The sequence below is a fragment of the Pygocentrus nattereri genome, chromosome 9 (genome assembly GCF_015220715.1).
Source record: "Pygocentrus nattereri isolate fPygNat1 chromosome 9, fPygNat1.pri, whole genome shotgun sequence".
Lineage (NCBI taxonomy): Eukaryota > Metazoa > Chordata > Actinopteri > Characiformes > Serrasalmidae > Pygocentrus > Pygocentrus nattereri.
The window spans coordinates 3,018,635-3,040,636 of NC_051219.1; the positions used below are offsets into that span (position 1 = coordinate 3,018,635).

The window sequence follows — 22,002 nt, forward strand, 5'->3', positions numbered from 1 at the left end:
TGGTTCTCCTTCACTCTACACTGATCTCAGTGGATTATACAGTATCAGATCCTCTGCTGATTACAGCGTGTGGATCTCCTTCACTCTACGCTGATCTCAGTGGATTATACAGTATCAGATCCTCTGCTGATTACAGTGTGTGGATCTCCTTCACTCTACGCTGATCTCAGTGGATTATACAGTATCAGATCCTCTGCTGATTACAGCGTGTGGATCTCCTTCACTCTATACTGATCTCAGTGGATTATACAGTATCAGATCCTCTGCTGATTACAGTGTGTGGATCGCCTTCACTCTACGCTGATCTCAGTGGATTATACAGTATCAGATCCTCTGCTGATTACAGCGTGTGGATCTCCTTCGCTCTACGCTGATCTCAGTGGATTATACAGTATCAGATCCTCTGCTGACTACAGCGTGTGGATCTCCTTCACTCTACGCTGATCTCAGTGGATTATACAGTATCAGATCCTCTGCTGATTACAGTGTGTGGATCTCCTTCACTCTACGCTGATCTCAGTGGATTATACAGTATCAGATCCTCTGCTGATTACAGCGTGTGGATCTCCTTCACTCTACGCTGATCTCAGTGGATTATACAGTATCAGATCCTCTGCTGATTACAGTGTGTGGATCTCCTTCACTCTACGCTGATCTCAGTGGATTATACAGTATCAGATCCTCTGCTGATTACAGTGTGTGGATCTCCTTCACTCTACACTGATCTCAGTGGATTATACAGTATTAGATCCTCTGCTGATTACAGCGTGTGGATCTCCTTCACTCTACGCTGATCTCAGTGGATTATACAGTATCAGATCCTCTGCTGATTACAGCGTGTGGATCTCCTTCACTCTACGCTGATCTCAGTGGATTATACAGTATCAGATCCTCTGCTGATTACAGTGTGTGGATCTCCTTCACTCTACGCTGATCTCAGTGGATTATACAGTATCTGATCCTCTGCTGATTACAGCGTGTGGATCTCCTTCACTCTACGCTGATCTCAGTGGATTATACAGTATCAGATCCTCTGCTGATTACAGTGTGTGGTTCTCCTTCACTCTACGCTGATCTCAGTGGATTATACAGTATCAGATCCTCTGCTGATTACAGTGTGTGGATCTCCTTCACTCTACGCTGATCTCAGTGGATTATACAGTATCAGATCCTCTGCTGATTACAGTGTGTGGATCTCCTTCACTCTACGCTGATCTCAGTGGATTATACAGTATCTGATCCTCTGCTGATTACAGCGTGTGGATCTCCTTCACTCTACGCTGATCTCAGTGGATTATACAGTATCAGATCCTCTGCTGATTACAGTGTGTGGTTCTCCTTCACTCTACGCTGATCTCAGTGGATTATACAGTATCAGATCCTCTGCTGATTACAGTGTGTGGATCTCCTTCACTCTACGCTGATCTCAGTGGATTATACAGTATCAGATCCTCTGCTGATTACAGCGTGTGGTTCTCCTTCACTCTACGCTGATCTCAGTGGATTATACAGTATCAGATCCTCTGCTGATTACAGCGTGTGGATCTCCTTCACTCTACGCTGATCTCAGTGGATTATACAGTATCAGATCCTCTGCTGATTACAGTGTGTGGATCTCCTTCACTCTACGCTGATCTCAGTGGATTATACAGTATCAGATCCTCTGCTGATTACAGTGTGTGGATCTCCTTCACTCTATGCTGATCTCAGTGGATTATACAGTAGCAGATCCTCTGCTGATTACAGTGTGTGGATCTCCTTCACTCTATGCTGATCTCAGTGGATTATACAGTAGCAGATCCTCTGCTGATTACAGTGTGTGGATCTCCTTCACTCTACGCTGATCTCAGTGGATTATACAGTATCAGATCCTCTGATTAAATAAAAGTAAACAATAAGAAATGAAATAACTCCAGTTTACCTCTTTCCCATCTTTCCTCTTCTTCTTTTCTTTTTCTTTCTGTAAACAGAGAAGTAAAGAATGAACACAGGCACATGTGAAGAGAAAACCAGCAGGTGTGTGGTGTGTCGTACAGCCAGCAGTTGTTTTAGAATTAGCTTACTGGATATATTCTCACACTGTGTGTGTGTGGAATGTATTAAAAGACTAAATTGTATGTTGATTATGAAAGAAAAAAATATCAATTTGCCCCAAATTATCAATTTCAGAGCGTAGCTCCGTAAACCTGGTTCAGTGATCAGACGGTATGAACTAGTGAGACTAACAGGCTGAGAGGGAGGCTTTAAGCTGTAGGGCAGTACAGACACTGACCACCTGTTAATAATATAAACAGTACCCTAATAATCCAAAGGATTACTACATTCATTTAATGTAATGTTCTTTTGAGACTAAATGTGCCACAGGACTCCAAACTTTCTGGCGACACAAGCTGGAAAAAAGTTCCTACTTGGCTCATCAAGTTTCATAAGAAGCCAAACAACCAAGGACCTGCACGTTTGTGTCGTGCCCCTTCGGCTCTTTCTTATGTTACATAAACATCCCAGCTTGTGATAATTAGAATTATGTCAATGATGTGGAAATTAATAAATGAATCAAATGTTGTAGTTACTTGAACTAAAAACCCTGGGGTTTCTGCAGCAGCGCAGTTTGTGTGATGTGCACTTATTTTATCTGTTAAACTGTCAGTCAAACTGTCCCAGTGTCCATCACGTCTGTTGATCCAGTCACACACAGACCCTCTGTAATCCGTGTCCTGCAATGTGAGCGTGTTGATATTGTGTTCTGCTAAAATGTGAACAGAGTTAGTACCTACCTTTATATTTGTAAAAAACGATGCCAGCCAGGATGAGGACTATAATCACTGCAACTGCAAACCCTATAGCCACTTTGGCACCAGTTGACATGGGCAGGTTTTCTGAAACACAATAAAAAGACTGCTTTAGTTTCTGCATCTACAGTCACATTAGTCTCCTGTGAGTTAGAGAATAAAGTTCTACATTAAGACTTTATAAAAACGCACTGAGAACATGAACTAAATGCTGGTCTAAACTCGTTTCACTGCTGAATCACTGCGTTTCTCCTGTGGGACAGTTTTAATAAAGCTAGTTTCCTCCGTTTGATGTGGACGGAGAGACTGCAGGACTTATTCCTGTTTGTCGGCCGTGCATCCGGTAGAAAGGTGTTTCTTACCGAGGGACAGTTTTAGAGATTCTGTTCTTGTAGATTTTCTCCTCCTTTATCCAGGAAAAGCGCAGAAATACATAGAAATATTTTCTGGTCTTCACAAGCAACAGCGTTTTCTTTGAATTAGGTGCGTCCTAGTTCCTCAGTTCCTGATTAGGGCACAAGGTGGCGTCCTGTCTCGGGGAGGAGTTCAGATCTTCTCTACTGTTTCGTGTTTGTTTTGTTTGTAATTGTGTAAGTTTAGAGTTTTAGCACTTCAAACGCAGAAACTAAGCCGAGTTTGGTTTTCCAGAGGTGTGGCTGGTTCCACTCCTACAGAATCCACATCTCCACAGTGTGCAGACAGAAGTGCATCTGAGGTGGATTTAACAAAGACGCTTCGTTTTAGATGCTTTGTCTAAAACGAAAAGCTGAGCTGTGTAAGAAGTTTGATCTGCCAGAAAAGCTCACAGCTGAGTCAGGAGCAGAGCTTCACAGTTCCAGCTAAATGTGTGAAAGATTTTGAGGGGTGTGTTCAGATATTCAGAGAGTGGCAGGCTTAGCTTATGGGAGAACAGCGTTCCAGGATTGACCAATTAAAAGATGAACGTTCTCATCCCAAACGTGCTGCTATCAGTGCACAGACAGCCTGTGAAAGCACTCAGCGCTCGCTTGTTCTGCTTAAAGCAAAAGTTCAGGTTCTAGTAAAAGGCTGTGAGAACAGAGCAAAACACCAGTTATTTCCATCTTGAGATGAATTTAAACCCAGACAGGGCAGTCCACGTCTTCCAGTGACCGTGAGGACGACACGTTTGACCTCCCTGTACTGGACGCTGCTGTACTGATGAAACATGTGAAACTAAAAGACGGACAGGATAAAGTAGCCGTGAAGCACAGGCCCCTTCCTCCTGAACAAACTGATGGCACTGCAGAAGAATCCAGCCTAAAGTCCTAAAGTGATGGTGTGACAGGTAGGACCTGTCTAATGGTGTGCAGTTCCCCTCCAGACCCTTTTAGTGGTAACACCAGGGAGTGTGGGGGGAAGAGTGTCTAGGGAGGAGGCTGCATCGTTGATGTCGTCATGCAGCACTGCAGTAGTGACGCAATCCACTGATTGGTCGTGCCTTTATATTCTACCGGCCCTGCTCGTTAATGATGGTGTGGCGTGGTGCACGTTAGCTGTCTGAGCTTGGCGGTGCGTCGTGATTTCACTGTGTAAGTACACATTTAGTGATTTGTGGTGTTAGTAAAGTTGAATATTGGTAAGTGATGTTAGTTTAACACTTTACAGATCAAGAGCTCTGCCTGAGCCTTAGAAGAGCACATTTTATGGGTACTTTGTGCGGTGTCAAGAGACTTTATGACCTGGGGAAGCAAGACAGCAGCAACAAGCCTGACACGTTCTAGGTTGGTATTTTAGGAATTTGTAGTGTTACTTTGTAAATGTAATAGAGTAGATTTATTTGTGCTGGTCTAATTTTTATTTTATTAGACACAGAAACTCCCAGTAGAGGAATACAAGTAGTACCACTTGCTGAAAACAGACCAGCCCCAGTGAGCAAGTCCTTGAAGGTAATGGGGGGTGTGCGTGAGCCTACCTTCGCGAGGAAGAAGCGAGGGACTGTATACAAGTTAATGTCCTGTTTTTGTTTTATTCCTCTGCTGTAGGTTACCTCATCGGCACCAGGCGCTGTTTTGTTTTATTGTTTTTTGTGGGTTTTTTGTTTGCTGTATGTTTTTTTAATTATAATAACAATAATAACTTGTTATTGTTTTAGTTCTTCCTGTGTCTATTTGAGACGGGCAATTGAGTGACGTGCTTTCGTCACTGCATCATGAGCCCTGAGGTTGCTCTTTAAGTGAGATTGGAAGCTGGCGGAAGAGGGTTTTTTTTTTTTTTTTTTTTTTTTTTTTTTTAACTAGAATAAACAAGTGTGAATTTTATTCTGTGATATTAATAACTTTGTTTGTTTTCTCCAAAGGTGCTGATGGTGGGATGCACCCAGTGTGGGGTTGGGTGATATTTTGCAGTGGTTGTGTTGGTATTTGACTTCACCAGAGTGCCGTGGTTTTACTGCACAGAAGGTAGTTTGATGTGAACCATTTGTCCATTTATAGTGTTAAACCCTCCACTGGAGTGCATGACCACCACAGTGGCCTAGAGACTTTTTGTGTGTGTTTTTTTATTTTTTCCCTATTGTCTTAAACTTTGGTATTGTTGCCTGTTCTTGAGTAAATGTAAGGGGTTACTACCCACCTCTGAACCGGTCTATAAAGACGGTATGAGGGTCTTTTGACATGAAAGGACATTTTGGTCAGTGGCCTCACTGCATTTCATCACTCAGCCAGCTGCTGTTTTTATGTTTGTGCCCCATCATTGCTGGACGTGTGGCGCCACCACTGGCAGTCAGTTCTTTAGATAGACGGACGTGTTCAGATGAACTGGAAACGTGCTGGTGTGTTTGTGTGGTAAACAAACAGATGAAAGTGCAAACTCCAAACATAAAAGGCTGATGGAAATTGACCATCTGCGAATTTAGGTAAAGAAACTGGAATTTGCCATGAAAAACAGGAATGAACTGATAGAGTTATCACCTGTTTGGAAAAGTATGAAATCCTTAGTAAAGCGAAGCTCTTAAACTACAACCCCAACTCAATGAGTGAGTATTTGCAAAAAACAATAAAGTTTATCTGTTTGAACATTAAATATCTTGTCATTGTAGTGTGTTCAGTTGAATATCGGTTGAAAAGGATTTGCAAATCATTGTATTCTGTCTTTATTTGTTTTACACAACGTCCCAACTTCACTGGAACTGGGGTTCATCAGTATTTTAAAGAGCTCTGGGTTCATGGTAAACCGTGGTGTGAACGGTCATCACGCCGTGGCGTTTGTTTATCATCAGTATGTTACAGAGCTCTGGGTTCATGGTAAACCGTGGTGTGAACGGTCATCACGCCGTGGCGTTTGTTTATCATCAGTATGTTAAAGAGCTCTGGGTTCATGGTAAACCGTGGTGTGAACGGTCATCACGCCGTGGCGTTTGTTTATCATCAGTATTGTAAAGAGCTCTGGGTTCATGGTAAACCGTGGTGTGAACGGTCATCACGCCGTGGCGTTTGTTTATCATCAGTATTGTAAAGAGCTCTGGGTTCATGGTAAACCGTGGTGTGAACGGTCATCACGCCGTGGCGTTTGTTCATCATCAGTATTTTAAAGAGCTCTGGGTTCATGGTAAACCGTGGTGTGAACGGTCATCACGCCGTGGCGTTTGTTTATCATCAGTATTGTAAAGAGCTCTGGGTTCATGGTAAACCGTGGTGTGAACGGTCATCACGCCGTGGCGTTTGTTTATCATCAGTATTGTAAAGAGCTCTGGGTTCATGGTAAACCGTGGTGTGAACGGTCATCACGCCGTGGCGTTTGTTTATCATCAGTATTGTAAAGAGCTCTGGGTTCATGGTAAACTAGAAGTGAACATTTAAAATAATAGCCTAAAGAAAATAATCAAAATAGGTCAAAGTGCTGAACTCAATAGCCACGTTTACATGAAGCCTGATAATCCGTTAATAATCCGACTATTAGCTCAACCAAAATAGAATACGTCCATGTAAACACCTAAGTCGGGCTGAGGCCAATCTGAAGGTAGATAAACCTCTAAATAATCAATTAAATAGAAGAATATTAGCCATATAAACGCATGAACCCAATTCCACTCCAATCGGACGCGTCGCGTCATCTCGAAAGGTTTATACCGTTCAACACGGCGGAGCAGAAACTGGTCTGCAGAGGAGACGAAGTTCATGCTCTGATCTTTAAAAGACGGCGTTGGGACGGACGTCCAGCTTATGCGTCTCAGAGCACGACGTCTTCCTCTCGGCCTTCTTTAATAAGGACGTGTGAAGGACGTTTTCCTGAGTCTGACGTCAGTTTAAAGCAGCTAAAAACACAATCACTGCTCACTGCTGCTCATCTCACTCTGACTGGACTCACTGGATGTTCGCTGTCATGGTAACGTTTACTCTATGCGCTACTCCATGCATACGCGTCATTTTGCATCGGATTACTTGTAGCGAGCATGTAAACGAAAATTTTCATCAGATTATTGAACAGATACAAGTACAAACAAAAACAAAGGACTTATTTTGACATTTTTATGAAAGAGAGACCAGGTTATTACATCATAAAGAACAGCGTCCCTTTCACAGATTTAGTATAAGTGGGCTGTTGGAGTCGCGGTTAGAACGGTTCTGTCTTATCATGCGAGGTGGACTGATCTCAGGAGAACCAGGAAAAGGTGGAATTATTAAAGGTTTCCAGTCTAACCTGATGCCTGTTTAATCTGAAATTAGTCTGAGACGCCAGACGGAGCCGCCAGACCAGCACAGCTTCATAACTGATACAGGCAATTAAAGCTCTGATACGCTCACTATTAGATATAAACATACACAGTGATATAAATGCACAACATGAGATTCTGTCATTTTGAAAACATAAGAAAAATCATGTCAAATCCAACAAAATACCATTCAGTCCAGCAGAGACAGACAGAATACAGTTTTCACCAGAATTAACTGTTTAAAAAGTGAATTCTAAACTATAAAGTGCTGGAACTGGGACTCGCTATCAGCCCACACTCAGTAACCAAGCATCGTTATCAGGAGAGGAAAAGCAGAATCGGGACAGCTCTAATTTCTGTTCACGACGGAGAAACATCTCCACGTTAAACAGCTCGGCTGATGAGCCGTCTACGGAAACCAAACCAGTGAACTGCAGCTCTGAGAGCCACTAAACATCCTGACTTTAGGAACGTCTGGAACGTGTTCAACAGATTAACACGGACTTTTCTCATCATCACATATTCTGGACCATCTGACTCTCCTCCATTTACCCGGCGCATCTTCTCACAGCCCCAGTATCTAAAACACGTGCACTGTGTCGCCCCCTACTGGAGATTACACACAGGAAACAGGCTGGTCTCTGACTTCTGCTCAGTACTGGATACACGTCTGACTATACCGGCTCTTTTTCCTTCAGACCCGTTATAAATAAACACTGCCTTAACAGGTGGGAATGAGAAGAAAACTTACAAAATCAAACCCAGTTAAGGAAAATAAATCAATTCATATTTAGGCCTAAATTAATGAAATATTACATATAAAATTTAAAACCGCTGCTTCTTGGGACATTTCAGAAAGTTCTTGTGCTAGTTCAGCTGTGGAGTAACTCACCATAGAAGACTTCAGATTTGATCTGTTCCTCCTTCGTGTATTTGATTTTCTGATTTTCTCCCACTGTGGCTCTGCAGTAGAACGTGTCGATGTGGTTCTTATGCACAGTGAAGCGCCGTTTCACGTTGAACAGCTCACAGTTACTGTGTGAGTCTGGATCTCCTGCAGTCTGATTTTCTCCTTTACTGTTCAGCCACTGAAGATCCGGCTGAGGCCGCCAGCCTTTAGACTCACACAGTAAACTGAACTGTTCAGAGTTACTATCATATTTCTCCACAGAGATCACTGGACGTTCTCCAATCACTGTGGATTAAAGAAAACAAAACATGAGTGACTGTGACATCACTTCCTGTCACATGAAGAATTACTAAACTAATAAACTTTATTTTAAATATAAAAAAAAACTTTTAATCTCTTTTACCTTCGACTCTAAGATAAATAGTGATCTCATCGTTACAGAATTTAGAGTCAACACGACATTTATAACCTCCTTCATCTTGAAGTTTAACGTCAGTTAGTCTCAGTGAGACGTTCCCGTTCTGGAGCTCCTCTGTAAACACAGCTGTTCTCCCTCTGTACTGAAGAATCTGACTGGTGTTCACGTCTCTATGATTAGCATAGAGATGCACTAGACCGTCTACCAGCTCTGGTCTGGTCCACGTAACGTTCATATCCACAGCACTCAGACTGGACTGACCAGCCGAGCGTCGAACAGAACACGGCAGAACAACATCAGAACCAGCTACAGCGACAACAGGAGAACCTGGACACAGAACCTCAAACATCTCTGTAGAAGAGAAACAGAACAATTACTTACACACACACACACACACACACACACCACAGATAATCTACTCAAACACACACACACCACAGATAATCTACTCAATCACACACACACCACAGATAATCTACTCAATCACACACACACCACAGATAATCTACTCAATCACACACACACCACAGATAATCTACTCAATCACACACACACACACAGATAATCTACTCAATCACACACACACCACAGATAATCTACTCAATCACACACACACACACAGATAATCTACTCAATCACACACACACACACAGATAATCTACTCAATCACACACACACCACAGATAATCTACTCAAACACACACACACCACAGATAATCTACTCAAACACACACACACCACAGATAATCTACTCAATCACACACACACCACAGATAATCTACTCAAACACACACACACCACAGATAATCTACTCAATCACTCACATCACAGACTTTGCAGCTCACGTTCATTCACTCTCAGTGCTTTGGATCACTGTTTTTCATTAGCAAACACCAAATTCAGCTGAAGAAATATTTAAACTGCTCTGTAGGCTTTTAGTTTCCGTAGTGATTCAGCCAGTCAGATGTTCTGTCTAATGTGTACGTGTCTAACAGTTCAGTCCTTTAGTAGAGTTACTGTACCTGAAAGAGCGCAGTGGAGGACCAGAGTCAGCAACCACACAGTCTTCATCTCTGAAACAAGAACAGCAGTTCAGTTCACTGAGCACAGCTGATCACACACACACTCACACACTCACACACACACACACTCACACACACTCACACAGTCTTCATCTCTGAAACAAGAACAGCAGTTCAGTTCACTGAGCACAGCTGATCACACACACACACACACACACACACACACACACACACACACACTGTCTTCATCTCTGAAACAAGAACAGCAGTTCAGTTCACTGAGCACAGCTGATCACACACACACACTCACACACACACACACACACACTCACACACACACACACACACACACACTCACACACACACACACACACTTCATCTCTGAAACAAGAACAGCAGTTCAGTTCACTGAGCACAGCTGATCACACACACACACTCACACACACTCACACACACAGTCTTCATCTCTGAAACAAGAACAGCAGTTCAGTTCACTGAGCACAGCTCATCACACACACACACACACACACACACAGTCTTCATCTCTGAAACACAAGAACAGCAGTTCAGTTCACTGAGCACAGCTGATCACACACACACACTCACACACACACACACACACACACACACACACACACAGTCTTCATCTCTGAAACAAGAACAGCAGTTCAGTTCACTGAGCACAGCTGATCACACACACACACACACACACACACACACACACACACACACACACACACACACACACACACACACACACACACACACACAGTCTTCATCTCTGAAACACAAGAACAGCAGTTCAGTTCACTGAGCACAGCTGATCACACTCACACACACACACACACACACACACTCACACACACACACACACACTCACACACAGTCTTCATCTCTGAAACAAGAACAGCAGTTCAGTTCACTGAGCACAGCTGATCACACTCACACTCACACACACACACACACACACTCACACACACACACACACACACACACAGTCTTCATCTCTGAAACAAGAACAGCAGTTCAGTTCACTGAGCACAGCTGATCACACTCACACACACACACACACACACACACACACACACACACTCACACACACTTTAACATACTGATATTTTGAATGACTTTCAAGGATTTAACTTAAAGCTTTTCCTGGGTTACAGAAATAACCGCATCTGTAAAAGAACAGCACCTCTATGACAGCACTGAGTTCCTGAAAAGGCTCTGTGTGCAGATCTGTGTCAAGTCAAGGTTTCTTTACATAAAATTCTCCCATGAGCATCGCCAACAGCGACAGTGGCGAGAAAAACCTCCTTAAGAATAAGAGGAAAAACCTCGAAAGGAACCCAGACTCAAGAGGAAGTCATCCTCCTCTGGACCACACCGGATAGCAAAGTAGTTAGTATAACATAATAGAACACACAATGGGGAAAACAGGTGGGGCAATGGTTAATTAGATTAGTTCATGCAGCAGCAGCAGCAGCAGCATCGGGAGGGTCAGGTCATCAGGGTGAGGTTTGCACAGCATTTTACAGTATGAAGCTCAGGGGTGGTCAAGCTGGTCCACAAGACTGGAGACCAGTGGCACCCAATCAAGGCAGAAGCAGCAGCATCAGCCGTACAGGATGGGCAGGTGATCAACTCGGCAAAGAAAAGGAAACACACAGAGGGTCAGTTCTGTAAAGAGTGACTGACCACAGATTACAGGGTTAACAGAGCAGCAGAGACTCCGGCAGGTCTAGAAAGGTAATAGGCTCATTAGGCTCCCTGAGATGTTGGCACCCCTTCACTCCACCATCAGCAAACTTGAGTGAACACATGAGAGCACCAAGACTCTCAGTTCATCAGAATGCTCTATGACCATGAACTCCAGACCTGCACCTTTTATCTAACAGGGAAAACTAATGACCTAATGCTAGACTAAACAAGTGGGTTTTAGCCTAGACTTAAGATTGACGCTGTTTCCGTGTCCAGAAAACTGACTGGAAGACTATTACAAAGTTGGGGGGCTTTGTATGAGAAGGTACTCCCTCCTAATGCAGGGCTGTTAACAATAATTATGGCAATATAACTTTTCCTCAATAGAGCAAAAAGAAAGGTTTGATCAATTTTCAGTATAATGCACCATCCTCACACCTCCACGTTCAGCGAAAGCCCTGGTGGCATTTTCTACTGCAAGTAAAAGCGACTCTACTGTGCTGTCACCAGGAGACGGTGCATGTCTGAGTTCTGAGTTGGACATGATTAGAGAGGGAGGGAGCGAGTGATATGGATCTTCAGCAGTGGCTGTGAATGTATAACATGGAGTTATACATTCCGTTTGAGTGGAGCAACCAGCCAGCTGTTCTCCTGTGACAGTGAGTGAAGAGATCAGATTCATTTTAAACATTCCCTGTTTTTCTGGTACTGATATACTGCAGTTCACACCGTAAGCTACTATGATAGAATAGAGAAACCCAGTCGTCTGGTGTTTGAATACAGTGATGTGCTCTGACATGGCTGTTAGGACTGATGGCAGTAAGGCGGTGTGATGCATTACTGACCTGTTTGCTGTTCGCACCAAGTTGATGTTGAGAAGCCAAACAGTTCAGCACTATTGTTGACCACCTGTTTAACATTTGTTTGTCGTGTTCTGACCATAAAGCATTTTTAAAACGTTAAATCTGAGAATTCAGCCCTGACGGCCGATAGATTGTAATTAGTGAAAAGGAATTCTTATTTGTTTTCACTTACATTAAGAAAAAGAACTTCAGAAGAAGAGAATTTATCTTATTTTCTGGCTCACACCTAAAGCTTTAGTATGGATGGTTGCTATAGCTCCACCCTGGCCACTTAAACAAGGTGTTATGCGCACAACTGTAGCCTGTGGGGGGCTTCATTTAGACTAAGGTATTCCTCGGGTCTAATCCACGAGGCACAGAGCATCTAAATCATTAATAATTTCATTTACAATCACGGCTTTAGATGTAAGAGATCTAAAGTTAAGCAGTCCTAGTTTTAGACTGCAAAATGGTATAACACTGTGTGTGTGTGTGTGTGTGTGTGTGTGTCTGTGTGTGTGAGTGTGTGAGTGAGTGAGTGAGTGTGTCTGTGTGTGTGTGTGTATGTGTGTGTGTGTGTGTCTGTATGTGTGTATGTAAGTGTGTGTGAGTGTGTGTGAGTGTGTGTGTGTGTGAGTGTGTGTGTCTCTGTGTGTGTGTGTGTGAGTGTGTGTGAGTGTGTGTGTGTGTGTGTGAGTGTCTGTGTGTGTGTGAGTGTCTGTGTGTGTGTGTGTGTGTGTGAGTGTGTGTGTGTGTGTGTGTGTGTGTGAGTGTCTGTGTGTGTGAGTGTGTGTGTGTGTGTGTGTGTGTGAGTGTCTGTGTGTGTGTGAGTGTGTGTGTCTCTGTGTGTGTGTGTGTGTGTGAGTGTGTGTGTGAGTGTGTGTGTGTGTGAGTGTCTGTGTGTGTGTGAGTGTGTGTGTGTGTGTGTGTGTGTGTCTGTGTGTGTGTGAGTGTGTGTGTATGTGTGTGTGTGTGTGTGTGTGTGTGTGTGTGTGTGTGAGAGTGTGTGTGTGTGAGTGTCTGTGTGTGTGTGAGTGTGTGTGTGAGTGTGTGTGTAGTGTGTGTGTGTGAGTGTCTGTGTGTGTGTGAGTGTGTGTGTGAGTGTGTGTGTAGTGTGTGTGTGTGAGTGTCTGTGTGTGTGTGAGTGTGTCTGTGTGTGTGTCTGTGTGTGTGTGTGTATGTGTGTGTGTGTGTGTGTGTGTGTGTGTGTGTGTGTGTGTGAGAGTGTAGGCTATGCTACATCTCCACCATAAAAAGAGAAGTCTTATGTTTGTTAATAGCTGTTCTGCAATCTCAACTTTAAGATACTAATGGGTTCTTCAGAGTGATGCAGTAGAAGAACCACATCAAAGTCGTTCAGTCAAGAGTTCTATAAAGATCCAATCTGTATGAGAATGAAGAACCTTTTAAACGTTTAAAGAACGTCCACATAACGTACCAGTTAAATGTTTCTCTTTGAACCGTCTGATCATAACACAGTCAGTAGGGAATCGTTACTCTCTCACTAGGACCCCCACAGGACTAAACAGACTAAAGCCCCTCTGCTCTGAACTCCAGGACCCCCACAGACAGCACAGTCAGTGGGAATCTTTACTCTCTCACTTTAAAGCCTGTTTAACTGCAGCGTCTGAAACCACTGAGGACTAAACAGACTAAAGCCCCTCTGCTCTGAACTCCAGGACCCCCACAGACAGCACAGTCAGTGGGAATCTTTACTCTCTCACTTTAAAGCCTGTTTAACTGCAGCGTCTGAAACCACTGAGGACTAAACAGACTAAAGCCCCTCTGCTCTGAACTCCAGGACCCCCACAGACAGCACAGTCAGTGGGAATCTTTACTCTCTCACTTTAAAGCCTGTTTAACTGCAGCGTCTGAAACCACTGAGGACTAAACAGACTAAAGCCCCTCTGCTCTGAACTCCAGGACCCCCACAGACAGCACAGTCAGTGGGAATCTTTACTCTCTCACTTTAAAGCCTGTTTAACTGCAGCGTCTGAAACCACTGAGGACTAAACAGACTAAAGCCCCTCTGCTCTGAACTCCAGGACCCCCACAGACAGCACAGTCAGTGGGAATCTTTACTCTCTCACTTTAAAGCCTGTTTAACTGCAGCGTCTGAAACCACTGAGGACTAAACAGACTAAAGCCCCTCTGCTCTGAACTCCAGGACCCCCACAGACAGCACAGTCAGTGGGAATCTTTACTCTCTCACTTTAAAGCCTGTTTAACTGCAGCGTCTGAAACCACTGAGGACTAAACAGACTAAAGCCCCTCTGCTCTGAACTCCAGGACCCCCACTGACAGCACAGTCAGTGGGAATCTTTACTCTCTCACTTTAAAGCCTGTTTAACTGCAGCGTCTGAAACCACTGAGGACTAAACAGACTAAAGCCCCTCTGCTCTGAACTCCAGGACCCCCACAGACAGCACAGTCAGTGGGAATCTTTACTCTCTCACTTTAAAGCCTGTTTAACTGCAGCGTCTGAAACCACTGAGGACTAAACAGACTAAAGCCCCTCTGCTCTGAACTCCAGGACCCCCACAGACAGCACAGTCAGTGGGAATCTTTACTCTCTCACTTTAAAGCCTGTTTAACTGCAGCGTCTGAAACCACTGAGGACTAAACAGACTAAAGCCCCTCTGCTCTGAACTCCAGGACCCCCACAGACAGCACAGTCAGTGGGAATCTTTACTCTCTCACTTTAAAGCCTGTTTAACTGCAGCGTCTGAAACCACTGAGGACTAAACAGACTAAAGCCCCTCTGCTCTGAACTCCAGGACCCCCACAGACAGCACAGTCAGTGGGAATCTTTACTCTCTCACTTTAAAGCCTGTTTAACTGCAGCGTCTGAAACCACTGAGGACTAAACAGACTAAAGCCCCTCTGCTCTGTAAAGATCATCCAACACATCCGTCCTTCACACCGTCCATCACTCGCTCCTTCGCTGGTCTCTGAACAGCAGCCAACATGATGATGATGATGATGATGATGAAGAAAAAACAAGCAGCTTAATAACTGCAGCTCTTCTTTACAGCAGCGCAGCCGCAGGCTTTACTGAGCCGACACTGGACCGAGCCGACACGGGACCGAGCCGACACTGGGCCGAGCCGACACTGGACCGAGCCACGGCGTAAACAGAAGCCTTCATTAATAAACTACGTCTATTTTATTAATACAGAACACACAGCTCCTTATGACTGTACACACACACACACACACACACACACACACACACACACACACACACGCGCACACACACACGTACACACGCACACACAACAACTCCCTCCCCACAGTTCCTGCATTTTTGCACACTTCACTTTAACAACATCAGCTGCTAAAATTACTGTATCAACCAAATGCTGTACATCGCTGCTCTGGCCGCTGCCCTCACTGGCCGCTGCCCTCACAGGCCGCTGCCCTCACTGGCCGCTACACTCATATATGCTGGACTATCTGCTGGTCTGCTAAGCTCAGCATGCTCCTCCTCCACGCCCTCTCAGCACCGTGCGCTGCCTGTGCTTTGTATTTGTTTACTGTGTCGTCTGCGCTGTGCTGGTTGTGTTGCCTCGCGCTTGTGTTCCTGTGTTGGTCCTGGACGAATGGTGTCTTACTTCACTGTGTGCTTCTCTAGAGCTGAAATGACCACAAAGCCTGACCTCCCCCGACTCCTCAGGGCTGCAGTAACTAATCAGCACTACCAAGAATATGAAATAAACACTGGGCAGTGAGTCGCGTTATCCGTTAGGGGGCTTCATGACGTGTGCACTTCCCATTTACACCACATGACTGAAGACGGACATACAGATCAGCTGGTGCTGCAGGACAGAATCGCGCACGACTGGCTGAGTTCACCAAAAGATAAAGGCTCTCTCACATCTGTGGAGCCCACACGCCTCTCACACTCAGACCATCAGATCCTGCTGGAAAACATATGAACTAACTCGTTAATTACGGACTTTACACACAAACTTAATCACAAATGTACGGAAAACTGACGGCCAGTCCAGGAGCCCATTTCAATGCTTTAACACCCCTTCACCCACTCAGACTGACCACTCAGACATTCATCAGCACTGCGCTACACACTAGCGGTGTTAATTATAATAATAACTGGATTAATCCCACTGATAGGCTGGGATTATTCATGGAGTTTAGACAGTGTTTACTTGTAGTTTTGGGGGGAGATAAATAAAAGAATTCATGAGCTGTTTGGCAGTGAAAGGCGTGGCTGTGCTTCAGCTGCACCAGCGTTGCCTTCAGTGCGTCTTTGTTGAGTTGGACCTGCTTCATCACTTCGAGAGATGAATTCCAGCGTGTGGACACATCCTGGACGAGCGTCTCCTCTTCTCACTCTCACTGTTTCTGTCCGTCATCATCACTGAACCACCTGCTGCTGCAATGGGCCACAACAGCAGGATTAAAGGAGCACAACTCAACAACAGCCAGTAAATAAAGTCTAAAATCCTCCAGAGTTCTTACCACTAACTGATGAACTGACCAAGCTTTTCTCAAACATCTCAAATTACTCTGCGAACTGATCCACACTTACCACCACATTCACAACTGGACCTGGGCAAGAACTGCTCCACTATAAGCAGACAGACAGCATCAAACACCTCAGCTCAAATCTTCCCCCCGGCTGCCACAGCTCATACATTCACCCCACAGTCCATCGGGCGGGTCCCGAGCTTCACTGCGTGACGGCGAGGACTCGAGAACGTGGCGCCACCGACAGAGAAGCGAAGGATTGGCTGCAGAGTTTACATTTAAATATGAGTTCTGGGTTTAAACTGAGAAGAATGGCCAACAATACACATCATGATGAAAACTCATCAGCAGCCGGCGGAGAAGCATCTCCAGCTCTGACAAACGAACAACTAAAACCAGAGTTTCTGGATCCATCTTCAAAGGAGGGCTGCCATGATTAGTCGACTAGTCACGATTATGTCGACTATATAATTATGATCTATTATCAATTATAATAATATTATAAAACAGTCGACTAATTTAATAGTCGATGCCTCGTTTTCTTTGTTTTTCTCTCCGAACTCCTGCGGCAGGTTCCTTGACGCACCTGCGCAGCAGTGGGAACCGGGGTAGGTGGTGGACGACACCCCAGGACGTTATACAGACAGGCTCTGGTGTCACGGCTTCCCGGCTACGGAACTCAAAAGTGTGGGATCTCTTTAAGATGACAGTGACGTGTTTGAATAGGAATGCTGATGTTTTCTAACGTCACGTTTCAGTGCTAAAGAAGTACGTTCTTCTTCAATGGACAGCTTGGTTACAAAGCCAGCTACATGCACAGCAGCGGGAGCTGCTTGAGGAACTGAAGCAAGGGTTGGCACCTTTTGAGACTGCTGCTGTTTACCTTAGTGGACAGCAGTACACGACCAGTTCAGGCCTTCCACAGGTGGTCAAAGGGCCGACACAGGCAGTACACCAAAGCCAATTTGAGACAAGCTCAGGAAAACACTTCATTACCAATGTAGAAAAAGGGATAACACAGAGATGGGGGAGTCTTTCCTCTATTTCAGCAGACAAAGAAAATCCAGTTATTACTGCAGCTGCTTTATTTAGATACAGAACGCTGAGGTTCTTGACTCCTGAAGATGGCATCAGACTGCAGGGGAGTGCTGAAGCGCTTGCTGTCAAAGAAGCAACAACAAATGGGACACAGGATGCAAAACTGCAGAGGGCCAGTAGTTCAGGTAGCAAGAGTGCTCTGGAGACCCTCCTTCAGTCTGACACAGACAGTCAAAGGAAAATGAGGACAGAGAATCTGAGGAGAACCGAAAGGTCCACGTTGTGATAAGTGAAGTTCGGCTGTTCTTTGGAGAGGCCCCCCTCTCTGAAAAGGATGATCCTCTCCAATGGTGGAGTGAAATGAGGGGCGTGTCCCGGAGCTGTCACTGCTATCTAAATCTCTTCTGCGCCTCCCTGCAGCCTCCACCCCATCACAGCGGATCTTCTCTGCTCAGGGAACATCTGCTCTCAGAGAGCAAGCCTTTCTCCAAGACATGTGGAAATGCCAACCTTCCTGGCTATGAACAAGAGCCGTGTCAGTTTGGGATTGTATAGGCAGAGTGTAGTAAGCTGAAGGAATGAAGAGCTTTGTCTGTCTAGAGAAAGTGTCTCTGCTAGTTACCAGTAGCTTAGAGAGAGAGACGGTCCTGAGCTCAGATACTGATAGAAACACAGTCCCTGAGACAGCGAGAGAAAAAGAACCAGAGCTGAACGCAGAACTCTGAGACCTAAACTTTACCTTTCTGAAGGATTCCTTAGTTTCAGGTGCCTAATTTGATTTAAACGCAGTTTGATGCCAGAGACAAATGAAAGAAAGAAAAACCTAAAAAATTATTTCTTTATTAATGTATTTATTTTTGTGTTGTTTAAGCCCGTGCCTTATCCTTATTTTACACAGTCCAATCCAATTCACTCCAACCTACCCAGTCCAACCCAAATCACTCCAACCTACCCAGTCCAACCCAATCACTCCAACCTACCCAGTCCAACCCAATCACTCCAACCTACCCAGTCCAACCCAATGACTCCAACCTACCCAGTCCAATCCAATCCAATCACTCCAACCTACCCAATCCAACCCAAATCACTCCAACCTACCCAGTCCAATCCAATCACTCCAACCTACCCAGTCCAACCCAATCACTCCAACCTACCCAGTCCAATCCAATCACTCCAACCTACCCAGTCCAACCCAATCACTCCAACCTACCCAGTCCAATCCAATCACTCCAACCTACCCAGTCCAATCCAATCACTCCAACCTACACAAGTCCAACCCAATCACTCCAACCTACCCAGTCCAATCCAATCACTCCAACCTACCCAGTCCAATCCAATCACTCCAACCTACCCAGTCCAACCCAATCACTCCAACCTACCCAGTCCAATCCAATCACTCCAACCTACCCAGTCCAATCCAATCACTCCAACCTACCCAGTCCAATCCAATCACTCCAACCTACCCAGTCCAATCTAATCACTCCAGCCTACCCAGTCCAATATAATCACTCCAACCTACCCAGTCCAATCCAATCACTCCAACCAACCCAGTTCAATCCAATCACTCCAACCTACCCAGTCCAATCTAATCACTCCAACCTACCCAGTCCAATCTAATCACTCCAGCCTCCCCAGTCCAACCCAAATCACTACAACCTACCCAGTCCAATCCAATCACTACAACCTACCCAGTCCAATCCAATCACTCCAACCTACCCAGTCCAATCCAATCACTCCAACCTACCCAGTCCAATCTAATCACTCCAGCCTCCCCAGTCCAACCCAAATCACTCCAACCTACCCAGTCCAATCCAAATCACTCCAACCTACCCAGTCCAACCCAATCACTCCAACCTACCCAGTCCAACCCAATCACTCCACCCTACCCAGTCCAATCCAATCACTCCAACCTACCCAGTCCAACTACTGTCATAAATTTCTGAGAAAAAAAAATTGAGCTCACTATTAAAAATAAAGCTGCAAGGTGGTTTAGATCCCCCAGGTTTTAGAATTATTTTTGTGCCACACAACTATTTAAAAATGGATGCACCCCAGTGATCAATGTAACTCCTCAATGGAAAGCGACCAATCACAGCGTCGAGAAATACAGATTTCTCATCCGGCAGTCATCAGTCCCTCTGTCAGATATCACACCTGCTTTAAAACCCAAACAGTTTTATGGAAAGTTCTCAAAATCAACAGCACTGATATGGAAACACCCACTTCACTGTGGAACAAAACAAACTGTCCGCACAATAAAAAAAATCCCCAATGGAAAAACAAAAGCATCTCACGCTCACGAGAGTCTGGAGGAATCAGTCCAGACGTACAGCACAGGTACTTTAGAAACGTTTCCTTAGAACCTACAACTTATATCTGCCATCATCCACAAGGAACATTTAATACGGTAATAAATTTAATATGTTGATAAAATTAATAACAATGTAGAACGATGTAGAACGACCTCACAGCAGAAGAAACGCTTAAAAAGTACCATTTTACAAACAGCTAAACTACACCGTCCCCCTGGGCCCGACGCCGTCCCCCTGGGCCCGACGCCGTCCCCCTGGGCCTTACACCATCCCCCTGGGCCTGACGCCGTCCCCCGGGGCCTGACGCCGTCCCTCTACCTTATGGTGAGGCAGAGAGTCAGTACCTGCCTCTAAAGTCTGTATACAGTGACTCTGTATGAGTGAACAGAACTGTGGGGTATAAATATTAATACAGTGTGTTTTTGTCTGTGTGTAAAACAGGCCAGAGATGTTTTTATCATGTCCATCACGCCTGCTGTCAGGTTCAGGGCTCAGTGTGACTCAGGCCAGCAAAGCTGCTGCAGCTCACTTTCATAATGACAATCTCAAACGGCTCCATCCTTCCTATATAGTGCGCACTATAAGTCATGAAATTACAGCCCAAACAGCCAAACACTGCGCTGTTCGTCCAGTGTGGAGCTGTGCACATGTGGCTGAACCCCAAACAGCTGTTTATTAGCCATATTATTAGATATTAGACGTATTATGCACCGACTGGCTGAAGGAGTCTGTGCTTTAATTCCTACTAAGTGCACTATGTAGGGAGCAGGGAGCTGTTAGAGACACAGCCATGTCCCGCTCAGGACTCTGCAGCGCAGTGTGCTGTTTTAAATTATGACTCAGGTTTACTGGACTGTCCACACGCAGAGCCGCCTGTAGGGGGCAGTGTGAGCGTCCACATCACGGCATGTCGGGCAGAGAGTGAACTTACAGAGTGTGTGTGTAAATTATAGGCCTGGTCTGTAAATTATGGTCTAAACGTGCAGCGCGAATCACCAAAGTCCAGGATTTCTAAAACTGCAGTTTAAGTCTGGCTTTAGACCCTGTTAGGATTGTACACGGCCCACAGGCTGTCCAGCTTAAGGTGGGCTCTGTGTTCCTTCACCTCACATCCCACCCAGAAATTAGATACTAGCCAATCACAGCGCAGGACGACAGGGCATGCCTGTATACGGGGGAAAAAATAACGCGACCGCACCCAGACAGGCCATTTTCCCGTAGGCCATAAAGTTATCCCGTGATAAAGCGAAAGTTATCCCGTGATAAAGCGAAAGTTATCCCGTGATAAAGCGAAAGTTTTCCCGTGATAAAGCGAAAGTTATCCCGTGATAAAGCGAAAGCGCTCCTGCTCTCCGGTCTGCGTGTGAAGCCAGAGCTGCAGGCTGAGTGACCAGCGGGCGGGTTTCAGGCTCTCAGCGCTGCCGCCTGAACTCGGACCGGTACAGCTACTACAGTTAAAGCCGCGGCGCTACTCACTGCTCTCTCCGGTGAAGCTCTGCCTCAGCAGGTCTCCTCCAGCTCTCCTTCACACTCAGCTCCTCCTGCAGCTTCTCCTCCTTCCTCAGCAGGTCTCCTCCAGCTCTCCTTCACACTCAGCTCCTCCTGCAGCTTCTCCTCCTTCCTCAACAGGTCTCCTCCAGCTCTCCTTCACACTCAGCTCCTCCTGCAGCTTCTCCTCCTTCCTCAGCAGGTCTCCTCCAACTCTCCTTCACACTCAGCTCCTCCTGCAGCTTCTCCTCCTTCCTCAGCAGGACTCCTCCAGCTCTCCTTCACACTCAGCTCCTCCTGCAGCTTCTCCTTCTTCCTC

General features: G+C 45.3%; 1 protein-coding gene and 1 long non-coding RNA gene across 2 annotated transcripts in view; one reads left to right on the forward strand and one right to left on the reverse strand.

Annotated features, from left to right (window-relative positions):
• LOC108413402 (protein NLRC5-like) overlaps window positions 1-22,002 on the reverse strand; it is a 133,117-nt gene that overhangs the window by 111,048 nt on the left and 67 nt on the right. Inside the window, exons 1-6 of the mRNA XM_037541222.1 lie at window positions 21,672-22,002; window positions 9,812-9,862; window positions 8,775-9,140; window positions 8,354-8,656; window positions 2,775-2,876; window positions 1,922-1,960 (exon numbers count right to left, since the gene is read on the reverse strand). The exon at window positions 21,672-22,002 is cut by the window's right edge and continues 67 nt beyond it. Of these exons, the coding sequence (XP_037397119.1) occupies window positions 1,922-1,960; window positions 2,775-2,876; window positions 8,354-8,656; window positions 8,775-9,140; window positions 9,812-9,860 (859 nt within the window). The 5' untranslated portion in view covers window positions 9,861-9,862; window positions 21,672-22,002. The remainder of the gene's footprint in view (window positions 1-1,921; window positions 1,961-2,774; window positions 2,877-8,353; window positions 8,657-8,774; window positions 9,141-9,811; window positions 9,863-21,671) is intronic.
• LOC108413403 lies at window positions 4,273-5,004 on the forward strand. Its single transcript, XR_001856754.1, has 4 exons — window positions 4,273-4,339; window positions 4,416-4,531; window positions 4,617-4,696; window positions 4,793-5,004. It is a non-coding gene; the product is annotated as an uncharacterized LOC108413403 (long non-coding RNA).